The following is a 16753-nucleotide window of genomic DNA, read 5'->3' as shown; positions in this document are numbered from 1 at the left end:
CGATTTATTTCCTGAAATGCATTAATATTACGCTAAATGTATCAATTGAAGAAAAATGATTTACCTCAATTTTCTGTCCTGTGCTGATCGTATCCAATTCCTTTATCTTTTCCTGTGCGACACGCAGCTCGGTCACATGATCTGGAAAACACAAACACTTGTCGTCTTTACTCCAACCTCAAAACTACCAACGCCAAGCAAGCCCGCTAACATCAATACCACTACCAAATATGGAACCACTGATAAGCCGTTACAGGCCTTTGATTGGCTGAAACAAGCTGATCGAGGCATTTTATTGGCTGAAATTTTGAAACGATCAAGTAGTCCTCCATTTCTGATTGATAACAACTGAAATATGCAGGTAAAGCTTATCTTCTGCAAGTTCAAATACAAAATTGGAGCAAAAGTACTGCATCTCCCTAAATATGAAGTGCTGAATTAGCTTACTACAAGCAACACTCTAGCAAAACTGGAAATGATAAATATTACTCAAATTCTGAAAGATAACTTTAACTCAGTTTTTGTCATGGGAAGAAATTACCTTAACTTGTAAATGCAATGGGCAAACTTTAAACACTTTTTTGGTTCAGCATGCTTATAAACGTACATGTACATTGTCATTTGCATCTATCACCCAAAAACTTTACACCTGAATGTCATCACAAAAAAAATAGTCACATCTATTTTCTAGGACAAATTTATTAATTATATATTGAAATATGAAGCTCTTAATAAACAATAATAACAACAAGAAGGCAACTTAAACTGGTTAAATATTGGCCAAACTCTAAAGCAAGCAGCATGAACTTTGCACAGTTTAGTTGTGCCATCTTTATGTCACATTTAAACAAGCAGTTCAAGTTGTCCAGCCAGTGCAGTGAAGGGAAACTTGCTTTCACTCTAGTACCCCAGGATCAATTCCTGCCCTCAGCACATGTGAGTTTGGTTGATGATCACAACACCTGAAAAGAGGGTTTCCCCCACATTTACAAAATACTACACCTCCATTAACATTGTGCCAAAGAGATTTACTGCTGCAATAACTTCAAAATACTTGTAAAAAAGAGTTCAAACTTATGTCCTGCTAAAACCAATCTACTGTAGCGCCAATTCTCCTTATCATACTCTGAGACAAATAGCAGAATGTCAGAGTAACTTCTAATACATCTGATGTTCCTGTCTTTCTGAACAATTTTATTACTAAAAACAGGATTCAAATAAAGACCATTGGTTTCTATTTGACAGAATGCTACATTTTATAGGCAGTATGTCAAGAATGCCATCTGGCATCAACTTAAACCATTCACACACTTAATGCTTGCTAAATATTAAAATGCTATTTTCACAGTATTTTGAGCAGCTCTGTTGCACTGGGTAAAAAATCTTATCTTAACTTATTTCAATGGCATTTATTTTCCATTTACATCTATGTACATTATGTCTTTTGCATAATCTAAAGTGATTTTAGTCTGACACTACAAGTTTTTCAGCTGTGTCCATTTGTAAACCTGGCATCTCTCTTCTTTCTACTTCTCATAATTAAAAATGAAAACCATTCTGTTTTTATTGTTTAGTGAATTATTTTATACATTATATTAAGAAGTTTTTTAACTCATTTACTTTGGGAAATAACCCTCGGTGTATTGCATTTCTGAAAACTTTGCTATTTCTGACATGGCAATACTTATACAAAAAAATGATATAATATGGAATAATGGAATAATTAGGACTTTTTGTTAACTGCTAAAGATAAAGAATATCAAAGTAAATGTCCAAGAAAATTAGTACAAATCATGGGATAAACTGTTGGCTGTGTCACGGAAACTTCTGCGTCATAGATACTACTGCGTCACGGACACTACTGTGTCATGGACTCCACATCAATGTTTTTAATCACCATTGTAATTTTATGAGAAACAGAAAGATTTCAATATTTTAGCGAGATGAATATTCAAAGAACCTTATCAAACCCAGAAACAATTTATATAATTATAAATTGTGTGATAGGTTTAAATATGGATATGTAAATAAAGTGGCATGGACACGACAACTTTAAGTGATGTCAACACAAAAAGGATAATTTATAATAATGTATTTATATTGCATACATTAGCTATTTTTTTCTTTTGCACAAAAACTTAAATGTTAAGCTTAGTGCAAAATTGTTCATATCATAATTGATCTTCGAGAAATAAAACATCAACAAAATGGAAATGTAAAACAAAACCTATGCCTATACTTCATTTCTCATAAATTCTGAACCACTCAACTGATAGTGACAATTTAAGTATCATTATAAAGCTAAATGAATGTCTAACATAGAAATATTCATTTTGACTTGTCTTTTACTTATGAAAGGTATGTATTTTTTGTATGTTAATATCTAAAAAAAATCAAGTGCAAAGCATACAACTATAAAATGTATAACCTCTTCTGGTACTGTCCAAGCAGATGATTGTTTTTAATTTTGTTTTACTTTAGAAAGCAAGATACCATTGGATAAGTTAAAACTACACCTATTTTTACTATTGATTTTAAAAATAAGCACAGAGAATTTTGTGATATACTCATGTATAACATAGAAAACTATCAACCATTCAAAATACTGTGAAAAAGTTACAAGTGGTTATTATTTCAAATTTTAATTGTGTAGGGCTAGAAAGGACATGAAACTCCAAAAGATTTTTTTTAACTTTTAAATCCAAACAAGAGCTCCAATGCCAGCTCTAGTATACTCCTTTTTTCCATTCAAACAAGGGGAATAATTCAAACTTCATTGCAGTCCGAGTATGGGCTTTGCCCCAAATGTGAATAATATTCATAATTGTCACCAGTTACATGTGCACAAAGTTTTATGACATGATTTTTCTTTTATGACCAAAGCAAAATATTTTGGGGGCCTCTGCCAATGACACTAAGGCAATCACAATAAGTCAAACTTGTCTTGTTTGCAAAGCAGACAAACTACAAATGCCTGAACATGAAACAAGTATGCAAAAGTAAACATACAAATAATCCACAGATAATATAGATGTCTGACTCAGTCCAAAAAACTAGAGGCCATTAGAGAAGTCACATGTTTTTTCACAGATAGCTTACAGGGAGATTTTGCTATGCTTTAAGGATAAATAGGAAATAGAAAGTACATACAATGAAAAAGATTCTTCCAAATCTACAACACGCTGCAATTCAGAGTCTATAAATCAAATGCTGTATATGTCCTAATGGTTGCACCATGTTTCATTTCGAGAATGGATAAGTGTAACTTACAAGTTATTGGTAAGATTCATTTTACATCACATAATGGGCCAATTGTTCAGGACATGTCAAAGTTAACAATTAACGATATTGGTGTTAACTTTTAAATCTTTACTGCTCTAAAAGTTCCATGAACACACACTTGTGATCTGCAGTTTTTCTTGTTACAATATTTGACACAAAGGTAAAGCTGTACTTGTTTTATTTAAATATATGAGCACATCATAAATTATTTCATCTTTACAAGTTAACACTGATGTCGTTATCAGGTTGTTAGCTTCAACTAGGTTCTGAACAATCGGCCCAATGATGAACAAAATTTATAAGGTCTGAGGAGCTTTTAAAGCAACAAACTTTTAATTTGATTAAGATCCATTTTCCCTGGCTGATAAGCAGTTCTATTACATCATTGATAAATCATTGCTGAGGCTCCAAGCAGGAGTGAGGTAATATGAGGTACATTTCAAGTTTTGAGTCTGTTTTGTTAGCAGCAGTGCCAATTTGAAAGATTCAGAGAGAAATATTCCCTGCACCTGCTTGTCTATGGGGACATAATTTATACGGTAATCAAGTCTAGAAAGTTCCGCTAAACCCAAAAGGTGGCAGAGAAAATGTACATGAAAATTGTAGGTTCCACAACTTTTAGCCTATAATTCCATAAAATCAAAATACACAATAAACAGTCATAAACAATGGGAGAAATATATACTTCCAAACTGACAAGAGAAAAGCAACTTTCTGTTTTCTTCCATCAATTGAGTGCATTTCAATCTTTAAATGGGCCTTTATACACATGTGTATATTCTCATTGGTAATGAACTTGTGTACTGAGTTTCATGTGAATATATTGAACAGTCTTTGAGTTATGGCCAAGGTAAAAGCTTTTTCAAGACATTGCCAAATCTGATGACACCAGGGTTACATAAACAAATAATAATAAATACCTTCTTCGATAAACAGACAAATTTAAAATGACCATAAAAAGCTTATAGAGATCTGAATTGTCATAATGATCCTCTAAGCTTTTAAGTCTGACAATGTGACTTAAAGCTTCGTCTGACTTTGAGAGCCCTGAGAACGTCTAAAATCAAACTTCTTACGGGATGTCATACAGAGATAGCAATTTTCAATATGTTCCCAAAGTCAGAGACAATTTTATCAACTAAAATCACAATGCCTAGCAATATCTCTGGTTTTACCAGTATCAGTTGTATAAAATTTATAAAATGCTAAATCAAGCCATTTATACACTTGAAGACAAGAGCTCTTTGATAAATGGATCCATATCTCAGTTACCAACCAAACGAGTCAGCTTCGCTAATCCAGCCATCTACAAGATTGAGCACAGTCTAGCAAAGAGTCACTCTTAAATTTAATTAAGAAAACTATTGGGAAAATAATAAGTTACTGTACACTAATGGTTATTTATGTAAATGCAGAAGTCAAAATTAAGCGCAACCCCGCGAGCCCTGCACTGGTAAAACGTGCCAAACTTGCTCAAAATATGCGATTTGAGTTGATAGGGCCTAAAAAAAAAAACATTTGGTTCAGGTTACCCGACCCTACCTACGGAATAGGCGCCGACCCTACCGTTTTTATAGTCAAATTTCAGGGTTTTTTTAATTGCTTTTCAATACGTAGTTTAAACCTTTAATGCTTATACAGAAGATAACTTTAACACCATTCTCCAATGATGAAAATGATATTCTTATATACAGCCTAATAAAAAAAAATAAAATAAAAGCCTACCTACCCTACCTATTTTTGAAAAGGATGTAACCCTAACCAAACCATTTTGTTTTTAGGCCTAGGCTTGTAGAATATCTTAAAAAAAGCACAGTTACTCAGGGAAATAATGTTTCCTTACAAGAAAATACCACATCATAAGAAAAATGCATGGGATTTTCCCCATATTTGATGAGAAATCAGTAATGCTGCATGTAAAACTAGAAACAAACACAAACAGTGTACAATCAAATGCTGTACACATTGTACATTAATTAATGTATTAGACAATGTTGGTACAGGCTTTGTTTTTGACTGAGGCCTTTAAAAATGTTTAGGACAACATCCCCAAATCATTAGGTAGGGTAGGTAAGGATTGTTCTGCAATGCAAATTGTACACCAGTCTGAAACTTTGGTATTATATGGCAGCTCTTTTCACAATACTTTTAATACTTAAAATGCATCAAACTTTACAAAAGTTTTTGTGACAAGACTCACATTGGTTGCAAATTCTATGCATTTTTGGCAAATATTACAAATCGCATGGCTTTCCCATTCACTGTTAGCACAGTAAAAGACTAAGAATTCAGGATTGTATGATATAATATCAAGTAATGAACAAACAGAGGCTGTGAACAGATGTTAAAATCTCCATAATCAACATGGAAATAAAAAAACTGGAAACTATGCAAGTAGTGTTTATTTATTTCAAGCTTGATAGTGACAAAAGCTGATATCTTATAAAATCACCATTGATCTCATTTCCTGGGTAGAAACCAGAACTGGTGTCCATTTAGGAAAGCCATGAAAGTGACCCTGGTCACTGGTCAGTCCCTAAGATCAATCCACCGCCCTCTTTGATAAAAGATGGACACAAGTTATTTCACAATGAGAGCACCTCAACCCGCTATTTAAATTCCAAAGGAACATTGAACAAGGCACTGCTCATTTTGATATCGCCCCACTCATGACAAACTCAATTTACTGATAAGAATGTTCAGGGGTTCCATGTAGGGTTGTCATACTCATTCACTTCTAAATATGGAAAAATGCGGGAAATTAAGTGCTACATTTGCATTATGAAGACAATATTGGTTGAGATAATCATTCGTTATGATCTTCTGGAGCCAGTTCAGACATATTCAGTAAATCAAGGTTTTCAGGAAAAGTATAGAAATTTAAATGCTTCAAGAAATAAGTTGACATGTGTCAATTTGTCATTTTGTCAGTTTGCTTAATATCATGTGCCTTTTGCGATAAATGATAATAATATGTTTAGAATAATATGCAACAAACTATCAAGAATATATTATTATACAATAAACTGTTCATGATTATGTTTTATTATCTTTCTTCATGTTGTTTGTTCATAACATTAACAAAAAGAATAGGACAATTCTATCAATAAAAGACTTAAATTTTATGATGTAAAAAAGCCTGAGCTTGTATAACAAACTATCTTTTTTCCCACCCGAACCCCTTTAGACAGTAATAACTCAAGCCATCACCGGATGTGATAAGGATGCAAAACGATAGGATAGTTGAGAAAATGGAAGGCAAGTTATGAGAACAGTGGGGACTGGAGAGCTTCGATATGTTTGCCAAGGGAGACAATTTTGGAACAACACAAAAAAGTAATAGTTTTTTTACAAAATGCAAAAGCGAACATTTCCAATATTTAAATTTTCATTCACTTCTTCTGAAATTAAGTAGCAATGGGTCACAGATTATTATGCCACACACATTATCACATTGCCATCTTTGATGCCTCAAATTTCATCCATGCCATCTTTTGATGCCTCGAATTTCATTCATGTCATCAAAAGCTATAATGAAAGTCAATTCATTTGCTTAAACACTTTATGTTAAGGAACACAGTTTAGGCACAATGGGAAACACAGTCATGATTCTTGAAATATGATCAACTAAATCATATAGTATAATTAATCAGTATTTCCATTCAATTTCTTTTATATGAACATATTTAAAACATAAATATTTCAAACAAAGGGAGGAAATTTGATAACAAAGGGTCAATATGTTAACCTTCTTGCATAACACGCAAGTTATAATTGTCATTTGTTGATCAGTCAAGTTGCAACAGTATTACATCCAATATTTTCAACAATTTCTTCCACAAATTTTCAAGTTCTGATGAACAGTTGATTGATTTCCAGAATTTGAAATTTAACAAATGTTTACAAAGGGGCAATAAATCTGACAATATTTAAGCGCAAGTTATATAGGAAGTCATTAAGAGCACCAGACCGACAGACAAAGTGTTTACTAGCATTTGGGCTCACTTCCAAAACAGTTCATTATTTCAATTGAATTGTCAGTTCATACAAGGAGACCGTGACCTTTTTATCCTTTTCATTTTGCTCTGACATAGGAGACAATGGCATTCAGGCCCCAATTTCTCGAAACTTCTTAAGCTTAACAGGCTTAAGTAGCTTATTTCAATTACTAACATACTTGAATGGAATTTTGATAAATGAAAAATGGTTTAATTTAACTAGCATATAGATAATTCCTATCTAAAGTATAAAAACTCTTAAAAAAGTAAATATTATCCAAATTATTGAAAACCAAAAATAGTGAGTTTAGCTTAATCCTGTTATTAGGGACCTAAGAAGTTTCAAGAAATTGAGGCCAGATGATAACATTGAACTTCTTTTTAAATTGCCTCCAGAATATATACATGATTTAAATATTTATTTATGCCTCACATTGTAATTATATATATCAGATTATGCTTTGGTGTCTGTAATATCAGTTACTTTCAATAGTTTGAGACAATCAACTGCTGGTATCCTTGATATAAAACTCAGAAGACATATAGATTTAGTAGAGCAAGTTAGATTTACAAAATATGGCATTAGAAAACATAGTTACGAAGAAGGTATTAGAAAAGCAAAAACATATATACTATGTATAGGTGTTCATTAATAGACCTGCACACTTTTTCCAGAGCCATTGTTGACATGCATCAACTTCCTCTTGCATACTTCTTTAGTTCAATATCACAATGGTTTATGACAAACTAATGAATGTAAATGTATGCACATGGCATGCAGAACTGTTGTTATTTTTGAAACAGTTTTGATCAATCTATATTCAAAGGCTTGATTCAATATATTTTGGGTAAAACTGTTGCTCTTCAAGCATCTAAATGGTTTAAGGAAGTATACGCTTGACTTCTTTATGATTTCTTCTTCAAGACTGGTAGAATTTGCTTTAAAAAACTATGACTTATTAACTATCACTTTTCTGAGCTGTGGCATCAATCATCATGTATGCATTTATGTATGCTTGAAAATAAATTCAGTTGCATTTCCATTCTTTGTTTTATAGCATAACTATAAAATAAACTGCTTTATCTGATGCTCTGATACAGCTGATGTGAATAAAATTACTAACAGGGGCACACTATAGGTTGATGCGAAAAAGGAGTTAATGCAGTATTAAAACATATTTATATAATTCATTTATATTATGACTCAATGAAAAATTAAAACATGAAACAAGATAAAAGGTAGTGTTTTCCATCAATACATACTTAAAAGTTAAAACATTAAGCAAGCAAATAAATAACTACAAAATAACATATAAATTGTAGTATTGTACCATATGAAAGAAATTGGGAAAACGGCTCATTCTGTAAAATCAATCTGGACCCTAACATACATGCCATATCCCCCTGAAGGGAAAAATCCCCTGGAACTTTGATACCTCCCCTGGTCTCTGGGTAAGGTCAAATATCCCCCGGAATTAAAAAAAAATATATGCAAATTTTATCAAATAGTTGATTTTATCAGCATGTTTAAATTAATGCCCTCTCTGCTATGAAGCTTAATTTGATTGTCAACTTATGGTTTGAAATCAATCAGCAAACACCTGCATTGTTTTGATAGAAACTGACTGAAATTGCTTAATAAGTGTCGGGTAGACTCGGGTCAAATGAAAGGTGGATTTGAATTGGTTGAACTATATTTTTGTTGCAGTAAGAGAGCAAGTACCATATCAAGATTCCTTCACTGCGTTTATAAACTTCTGTCATTTTAAATGGGAATTATAATGTATAGGTGACAGAAGATTATTCGGCACATAATGAGATTAAAAATAATTGATAGAAAAGGCTCTATCTTTGTCAGGCTTCACTACATTATTAAATACATGACATTGACATTTATCTGAAAATGACAAAATGAAACTGAAATTCAACAATGACGTAATTTATTACAATGATATGTATTGTTTTGATGAATGCCAAAATAAAACATGTTTATTATTATTTTGTTTTACAAAAAGTAATGAATTTACCGTTTGTAATGATCAATTGCAAACAAATGTGACTATTTGGGAATTGACAGAAATGAAAAATATTTATTTTTGATATTCATTCCATTCTCTATATTTATTTGATAGTCATCATTTCTAAGAGTAAGCAGATTCTTTAATTGGCATTATAGGAAGGTAAGCCTAGTAAATTGTTTCACATATATTGTTCTATGCAAGTGAATCATATACTAATTAGTGATCACAGTGGCTCATAGGTCCAAATTTAAGTGACTGAAAGAAGTGTAAATTAATCACTTCTGGATGTTGCAAAAGGTAAAATGGTTCCCGCTTAATGGCTATGATGAAAATCCCCTCCGGTTCAAATGTCTCTATAATATTCTGGATTTTTGTTGCAAATAAATCTACTTGACCTCACAACCTTGACACCAAATTTTCAGGAGGGACAACAGAACCTCCTTGTCAGTTATCCCATTTGGACATCATAATTTTCTGGCATAAAGTTACTTATGCACCAGTCAATTCGAGGGGTGAATGCGAAAAGGTTCTAAGTGGCATTAAATAAAGAAGCAGATAGAACCTTTTCGCTTTCACCCCTCGAATTGTAACCACGGCCCCCCCAGGTCCGAGGTTGTACTGGGGAAAGCCGGGAAATGGGCCGTGTTTTTACTTTTCATGTGGCCCCGCAGTGCTGGTGAATGTGGTGGTTGTGGTTACAATTGACTGGTGCATTAGATAGGTACCAAAAATACATAGACAGTTGATCATACATAAAAATAAATTCATTTCACAATTGCATACACTAGCATTTTCATTTCTGTAACACCCCAAACCAATAATAAATTCATCAATGTATGCGAACAATAATACATTCTATAAAGATTGCATCGTACCACTGACTTCTTCAGTCCCTTCTGTTAGAATATCTTTCGTAAGATTTGACAGCTGACCTGTCAACGACGATAGACTTCCACCTAACCAGGACGACATTTCCACAATTATAAGGGTTATAACTTGACTTGAAATATATTGGGTTAATTAGAATATCTGTGATGGAAACGATGTCATTTGCATCGGCTTGTCGAGAAAAATTCTCATAAAATTACTATTGTTGATTGATTTTCGCTGTTTGCCAACACGGCGGCAGCCATGTTGTTTCATCGCGCATGCTCACTAGAATAACTTCCATACAATTCACCGTACATATACCGTACCTCCACGTTTAATCGTATTCGACTACTCAGTTATTCATTTCAAAGACTGAGTACCAAACCCGATAGCTCACTTTCGGTTTTACTTTTTTATTTACTTTTGGTGTTTAAGAGGTTAAGTCTATTGGGGTCTTATACTATTTTCTTATTCTTTTTTATTATGATCTTAAAAGTTAATTCTAGTTTTCAAGGAAGGGAGCCAAAGTGTATTCAAACGAAGCGTTTATCTATATCAAGAACTAATAAAACAGGCACAATCATGCTTTCAAAACTTTTTTTATAAAGAGAGTGCACCACGGACCATGCATAAGGGTGCCTTAAATTAGGTAAGAACTATCTTACGTGTATAAGAACTAACATGCTATGTGGTTTCGAATAACGGGCCGATGGTAAAAGTTTCAAATAAGGAGGAAATGTATTGTAAAACATGCTTTCTAAGTAAGAATTACGCTGGCTTTCAGTATGTTAGCATGGTAGCTATTCAAACTACAGTGATATGAACATTTTTGTCCCCCTGTTAACCAAGTTGTAAGTTCACGTTTAGATGCAGTCGAATGCGAACATTTTAAAAATAAATATGGCTACGCTAATTGCAATATATTTTATGCAGTAAGTTGCTGCTTTATTTGCAGCTGAATTGTTGTTCGTCACCCTATGTAGCATGTCAAGCTAAAAAGATTTCGGTACGCATACATATCATTTTTTTTTCATAAAATTTATTCACATAAAATAAATATGTGGATGAGGTGTAAAGCGCCCCACCCAGCTTGGCTCGAGAAGTACCAGTGCATAGTTTTTTTATAAGTTTACATAATATATATATATATATTTAAGATCTGTTTAAATGCTCATGTGGTAATATTTTCTTATATATCATGGTTTGTATAATTTTGAATACACTATTCAATAATGTAAAATTGTCACTTTGTTACGGTTTAAAGAACTTGGGAGGGGTGAGGGGTGCATAAATAAATACAAATGAAATGAAATATTGGTACCGAGGCAAGCATATTAGTAATTTAAATAAATGATAGGGGTGGGATTTTTACATAAATATCTTTATATATAAATTAAATATTCATACACCTTAAAAGTAATGTTCTTGTTTCTGTAAAGACGTGAAATTATTAGGGATGGAAGCGAATATCCGAGTAAATTATAGCAAAACAAATTTGAATATTTAGAAAAGTATACTATAAATTGAATCTGGATAGTCGTTCTCAACAACATGACTGTTTCATGTTCCTAAAACCAGCCATCAAGAAAATATAAATCAAACCTAAAATGTCACCGACAGAAGGTGGTGGCGACGACGCTAGCGCACCGCACCGAGGCTCAGCGTGTGGAACCGCCCAAATTCCCATCCTCACCCCCAGACCTGATTAATATGAAAAGATGTAAAAAAGCCCTGGCATTAAAGAAAAGTTCGTAGATATCTCGTCGAGACCTAAAATGGGTGAAATGGAATAGTGAACCATTTATGGGTCATATGTATATGAGGGATGAATGAAATGAGTAATTAATCTATGCATGAAATGAAATGAGTCTCAGACTAGGTTACATATATTTCAATGATGATATGCATACAATGAGAGAATACTGACGAGATATCCATGATAAAGAGGCATATAAAATATAGCAAAACAAATCGTATGACAATGGCAACATATATATCTGGAAATGTTTTCTGCTTTCAGGAAATTGTCAGTCAAAGATGACCTTACCCTTCCAGCATAGCCATCGACCTGAAAGTAGAAGAAAAAACAAACCCAAACAGGAACAACACTCACACATAACTATAAGTAAAATATTTTTTTCTAATTCGCTTTGATATATAATCTAGAATTTAATACAGTAAAATACTTAATGTCATCTTTTTCTACTAGACAAAAGTCAGACCAATGTAATTTAAATTAAGATTTCATGTAACATATGTGTTTAACAGACATATCGACATAAGTAAAGGGGGACAATTCTTCAAAGTCTTTCAAGTATTTAAGACAATGTTAAAAGGGGGAGGGGGGGGGGGGTGTACACATTCAATATGTGGTGTTAAATTAGAAGAAAGTGAAATCTTGTGTTTACGTTACTGTAGGCCAATCCAATACGCTGTGAAATGTTTCCAAGTAATATCATCATCCTCATTTTAAAAAAAGCAAATATGTGTCAAATAAAAAGCGGTCTTGTATCTAATTTGTAGCCATTTACAGGAAAGTCTAAAGTGGTTGGTAATGACTGTCTCATCGCATTTGGGCTTGTCTATACCATATTGTAACAAAGCGGAACTCCGCATAAATAGAATGCAATGAATGTATTTAATAACAAGATCTTAGTTTGACACGTTAAGGAGGATACGTTACATTCATTTGAAAATATAAGTATCAATGAATATTGAGCTCCCGTAGAAGCGTTCATAAATTGCGCTCGCCGCCCATATTTCAGGGCGTCGGCGCTGGGTATTGGGTATAGTTTTCAACTAGCAATAACCATGCCTCGGATAAACCTCATCGGCTATGGTACCGCCACTGCGCAAAGCTAACAACACTGTTTCATCGCTGATCTATATATCGAACAACTTGTACCGATAGCGTGTTAAATAGTAATCGTTAAACGTCAGTATGTCGTACTTCCGCCTGTGTTTGGTTACAGAAAACCAATATCAAGGCGTGTTTAACAACGACGATTGTATTTGGTTATTTTAAAGTGGGTTTTATCCTCTTGCACCTATTGGCACATGTAAACATATTTTACATGTTAAAATACTTTTAAGAATTCTCTCAATACAAAGGTGCAATAGTGATAGACTCAATTCAAAACTTGTGGGGACTCTGACATTTCGTTGACAGTATTTTCTTTTATCTACATGACTTAAAATTATATGCACCAATGGGTAACAATGTATAAAATAACGTAAATTATTTACTTCATATAAATCTTGGTAATGTCCAAGCTCTTTTAGGGGTATCCTAGATCATACATGCGATTACCTGAAAATGTTTTGAAAAATTCACGTATAACGTGTTCTAATAAATTCTTACATGTTATATGGTTTTGAAAAACATGTACGCTGTCTTTCGTCGAATTTTCAGATGATCATTTAGTGTTTTATGCTTAACATTCTTTCCACACCACCACTTTCGGCACTTATACTTGGATTCGGTATGTAAGCATTGCAGATATTCAAACTATGAACATTACGCCCCAGTGCATGTTCTCCCATTTATGCAATACAGATGCAAGCGAATGCTAACATTAAGAAAACATATATTGCAACTCACATTTTAAGTGAAATGAATGTTTCCGTGTTCGTCCTATGTGAACCGCATATGGTTTTTTGGTACGCGTATTTGTGAAATTTACTTCTAGAGAAATAATTGTGAACACATGAAACTAGGATGATATCACTTTAACTATGTGTATCAAGGGTCCCCTTAACTATCTACGCGACCCTTTAATGAATTTCACGTAAATGTAGATCATATAATTATCTTAGGTTAACTGATATGCTGCTATCAAATGTATATTGCAACAATATTGTCTAACTGATTAACTACTACGCTACTTTAATAGCATAAAAATGGAAAATAGCACTGCGCATTAAAGTATAAAACAAACTAAGATGTATAGCTTATTCTAATAAGTACCAATATGATAAATGGCTTCGCGTACCAGGTACACTGGTTATGGTAAAATATTCAGATTAGTCAGTGAATGTTAATTATTTAGCATTCTTTCTAACCAAGACGTATGCTTCGCCTCAGTATGTTTGCATGGAAGATATTCCCAATATGAACATTTCATCCTCATGCATGTTTACCAATTTGTGACGTACAGATGCAAGTAAATGCTAGCATTTTAAAAACAAGTAGTGTTCGTCCGCTAACATTCTTAAATAAGTGAACGGCATGTGCTTATGCAACTCGTATTTGTGAATTCTACTCCTTTAGATCGAAGTATGCAAAGAAATGAAAATGGGACGTTTGTGCTGCCTTTACATGAATACTCAATAGTAGCACGACACAAATCAGTGTATTGTAATTCATGTTATTCATTTTAAAACAAACTCCTGTCAAGCTGATTAATAACTACGTTATTGGTGCACCCCTAGTTAGCTTTATGCCAGAAATATGGAAAACAGTATTGTTCTGAAACATGAGTATTATTCTTATTATTGTCTATCGGAAACCGATTTTGTTTTTATCTCATTGTCTCCTCTCTCTTTCTCTCTCTCTATATATATATGTTCATATAAATACACGTATTTGTACGTTGCATTTCCATGCTTCGCAGGCATATGCTCTGTTTCATATCTCCCTGAGTAGGAAGACAAGATATATGGAGTCTGCATGCATACTTAAACCTTATATATCAACACTGTTGCATGTGCCACACTTGTACCAAAACAAACAAACAATCTTCGTGAACGACGGTTTTTTAATGCGTATTGCATGCGTTTTCCGGTCTCTATTAATAGTAACATGACCGAACCATTTCAAAATAGGGCTCAAAACAACAGGTTTTTCTTGTTTACAAAATTAAAACGCACTTGTTGAGAAAAAGCTTTCGGTGAAATCAAGATGTAGCACCAACTAACACATGCTGCAATTTGTGTCAGTGAAACCTACAGTATATTCGAGAAATAGGCCGAGTTCCGTAAATTTTATGACGTAATAAATGCTTCTTCCCCTTGCATTTGAAATCGTCCAAATCCTTTGTATATACACAATAGAACAGCTTTGGGAGAATGCTTATTTGCGCTGTGTCACATCACGTAGGGTGTGTACAGATAGCTCAGTGGTTAAGCGGGCTGGACCAGTAATGCATCCACGAATCGTTCATTGTAAGTTCGAGTCCGCTCGGCATCACCATTTTCTTGTAAACTTTTTTTATCTAATTTTTGTTTCCAGTTTTCGTAGTTTCTCTTAGCCTTACCAAGTAAAACAGACGTCCGCACAAACAAGACCCGTCATATGCATGTGTGTAAAAAAAGCACGCCATCGTCAAAGAAAACGCATAAGTATCGACTCAGAAATATGAAGTGAGGACTCTGACATTTCGTTGACAGTATTTGCTTTTATCTACAGGACGTAACAATATATGCACCAATGGGTTACAATGTATAAAATAACGTAAATTATTTACTTCATATAAATCTTGGTAATGTCCACGCCCTTTTAGGGGTATCCTAGATCATACATGCGATTACCTGAAAATGTTTTGAAAAATACACGTATAACGTGTTCTAATAAATTCTTACATGTTATATGGTTTTGAATAACAGGTACGCTGTCTTTCGTCGAATTTTCAGATGATCATTTAGTGTTTTATGCTTAACATTCTTTCCACACCACCACTTTCGGCACTTATACTTGGATTCGGTATGTAAGCATTGCAGATATTCAAACTATGAACATTACGCCCCAGTGCATGTTCTCCCATTTATGCAATACAGATGCAAGCGAATGCTAACATTAAGAAAACATATATTGCAACTCACATTTTAAGTGAAATGAATGTTTCCTTGTTCGTCCTATGTGAACCGCATATGGTTTTTTGGTACGCGTATTTGTGAAATTTACTTCTAGAAAAATAATTGTAAACACATGAAACTAGGATGATATCACTTTAACTATGTGTATCAAGGGTCCCCTTAACTATCTACGCGACCCTTTAATGAATTTCACGTAAATGTAGATCATATAATTATCTTAGGTTAACTGATATGCTGCTATCAAATGTATATTGCAACAATATTGTCTAACTGATTAACTACTACGCTACTTTAATAGCATAAAAATGGAAAATAGCACTGCGCATTAAAGTATAAAACAAACTAAGATGTATAGCTTATTCTAATAAGTACCAATATGATAAATGGCTTCGCGTACCAGGTACACTGGTTATGGTAAAATATTCAGATTAGTCAGTGAATGTTAATTATTTAGCATTCTTTCTAACCAAGACGTATGCTTCGCCTCAGTATGTTTGCATGGAAGATATTCCCAATATGAACATTTCATCCTCATGCATGTTTACCAATTTGTGACGTACAGATGCAAGTAAATGCTAGCATTTTAAAAACAAGTAGTGTTCGTCCGCTAACATTCTTAAATAAGTGAACGGCATGTGCTTATGCAACTCGTATTTGTGAATTCTACTCCTTTAGATCGAAGTATGCAAAGAAATGAAAATGGGACGTTTGTGCTGCCTTTACATGAATACTCAATAGTAGCACGACACAAATCAGTGTATTGTAATT

The 16753-nt window shown here is 33.5% G+C and overlaps 1 protein-coding gene and 1 non-coding gene across 5 annotated transcripts in view; both read right to left on the bottom strand.

The window, feature by feature from the left end:
• The window catches only part of LOC128207491 (thyroid receptor-interacting protein 11-like), a 59067-nt gene extending 48625 nt beyond the window's left edge, over positions 1-10442 (bottom strand). For all 4 annotated transcript variants that reach the window (XM_052910441.1, XM_052910444.1, XM_052910442.1 and 1 more), the window contains exons 1-2: positions 10177-10442; positions 65-141 (exon numbers count right to left, since the gene is read on the bottom strand). In XM_052910441.1, the coding sequence (XP_052766401.1) occupies positions 65-141; positions 10177-10273 (174 nt within the window). In that variant the 5' untranslated portion in view covers positions 10274-10442. The remainder of the gene's footprint in view (positions 1-64; positions 142-10176) is intronic.
• Positions 10443-12890: 2448 nt separating this feature from the next.
• LOC128210042 (U4 spliceosomal RNA) lies at positions 12891-13031 on the bottom strand. Its single transcript, XR_008257108.1, has one exon. It is a non-coding gene; the product is annotated as a U4 spliceosomal RNA (small nuclear RNA).
• Between the last annotated feature and the right edge of the window lie 3722 nt (positions 13032-16753).

Source organism: Mya arenaria, chromosome 11 (assembly GCF_026914265.1).
Source record: "Mya arenaria isolate MELC-2E11 chromosome 11, ASM2691426v1".
NCBI lineage: Eukaryota > Metazoa > Mollusca > Bivalvia > Myida > Myidae > Mya > Mya arenaria.
The sequence above is the reverse complement of the archived record's forward strand: the minus strand, read 5'-3'. Positions and strand labels throughout refer to the sequence as shown.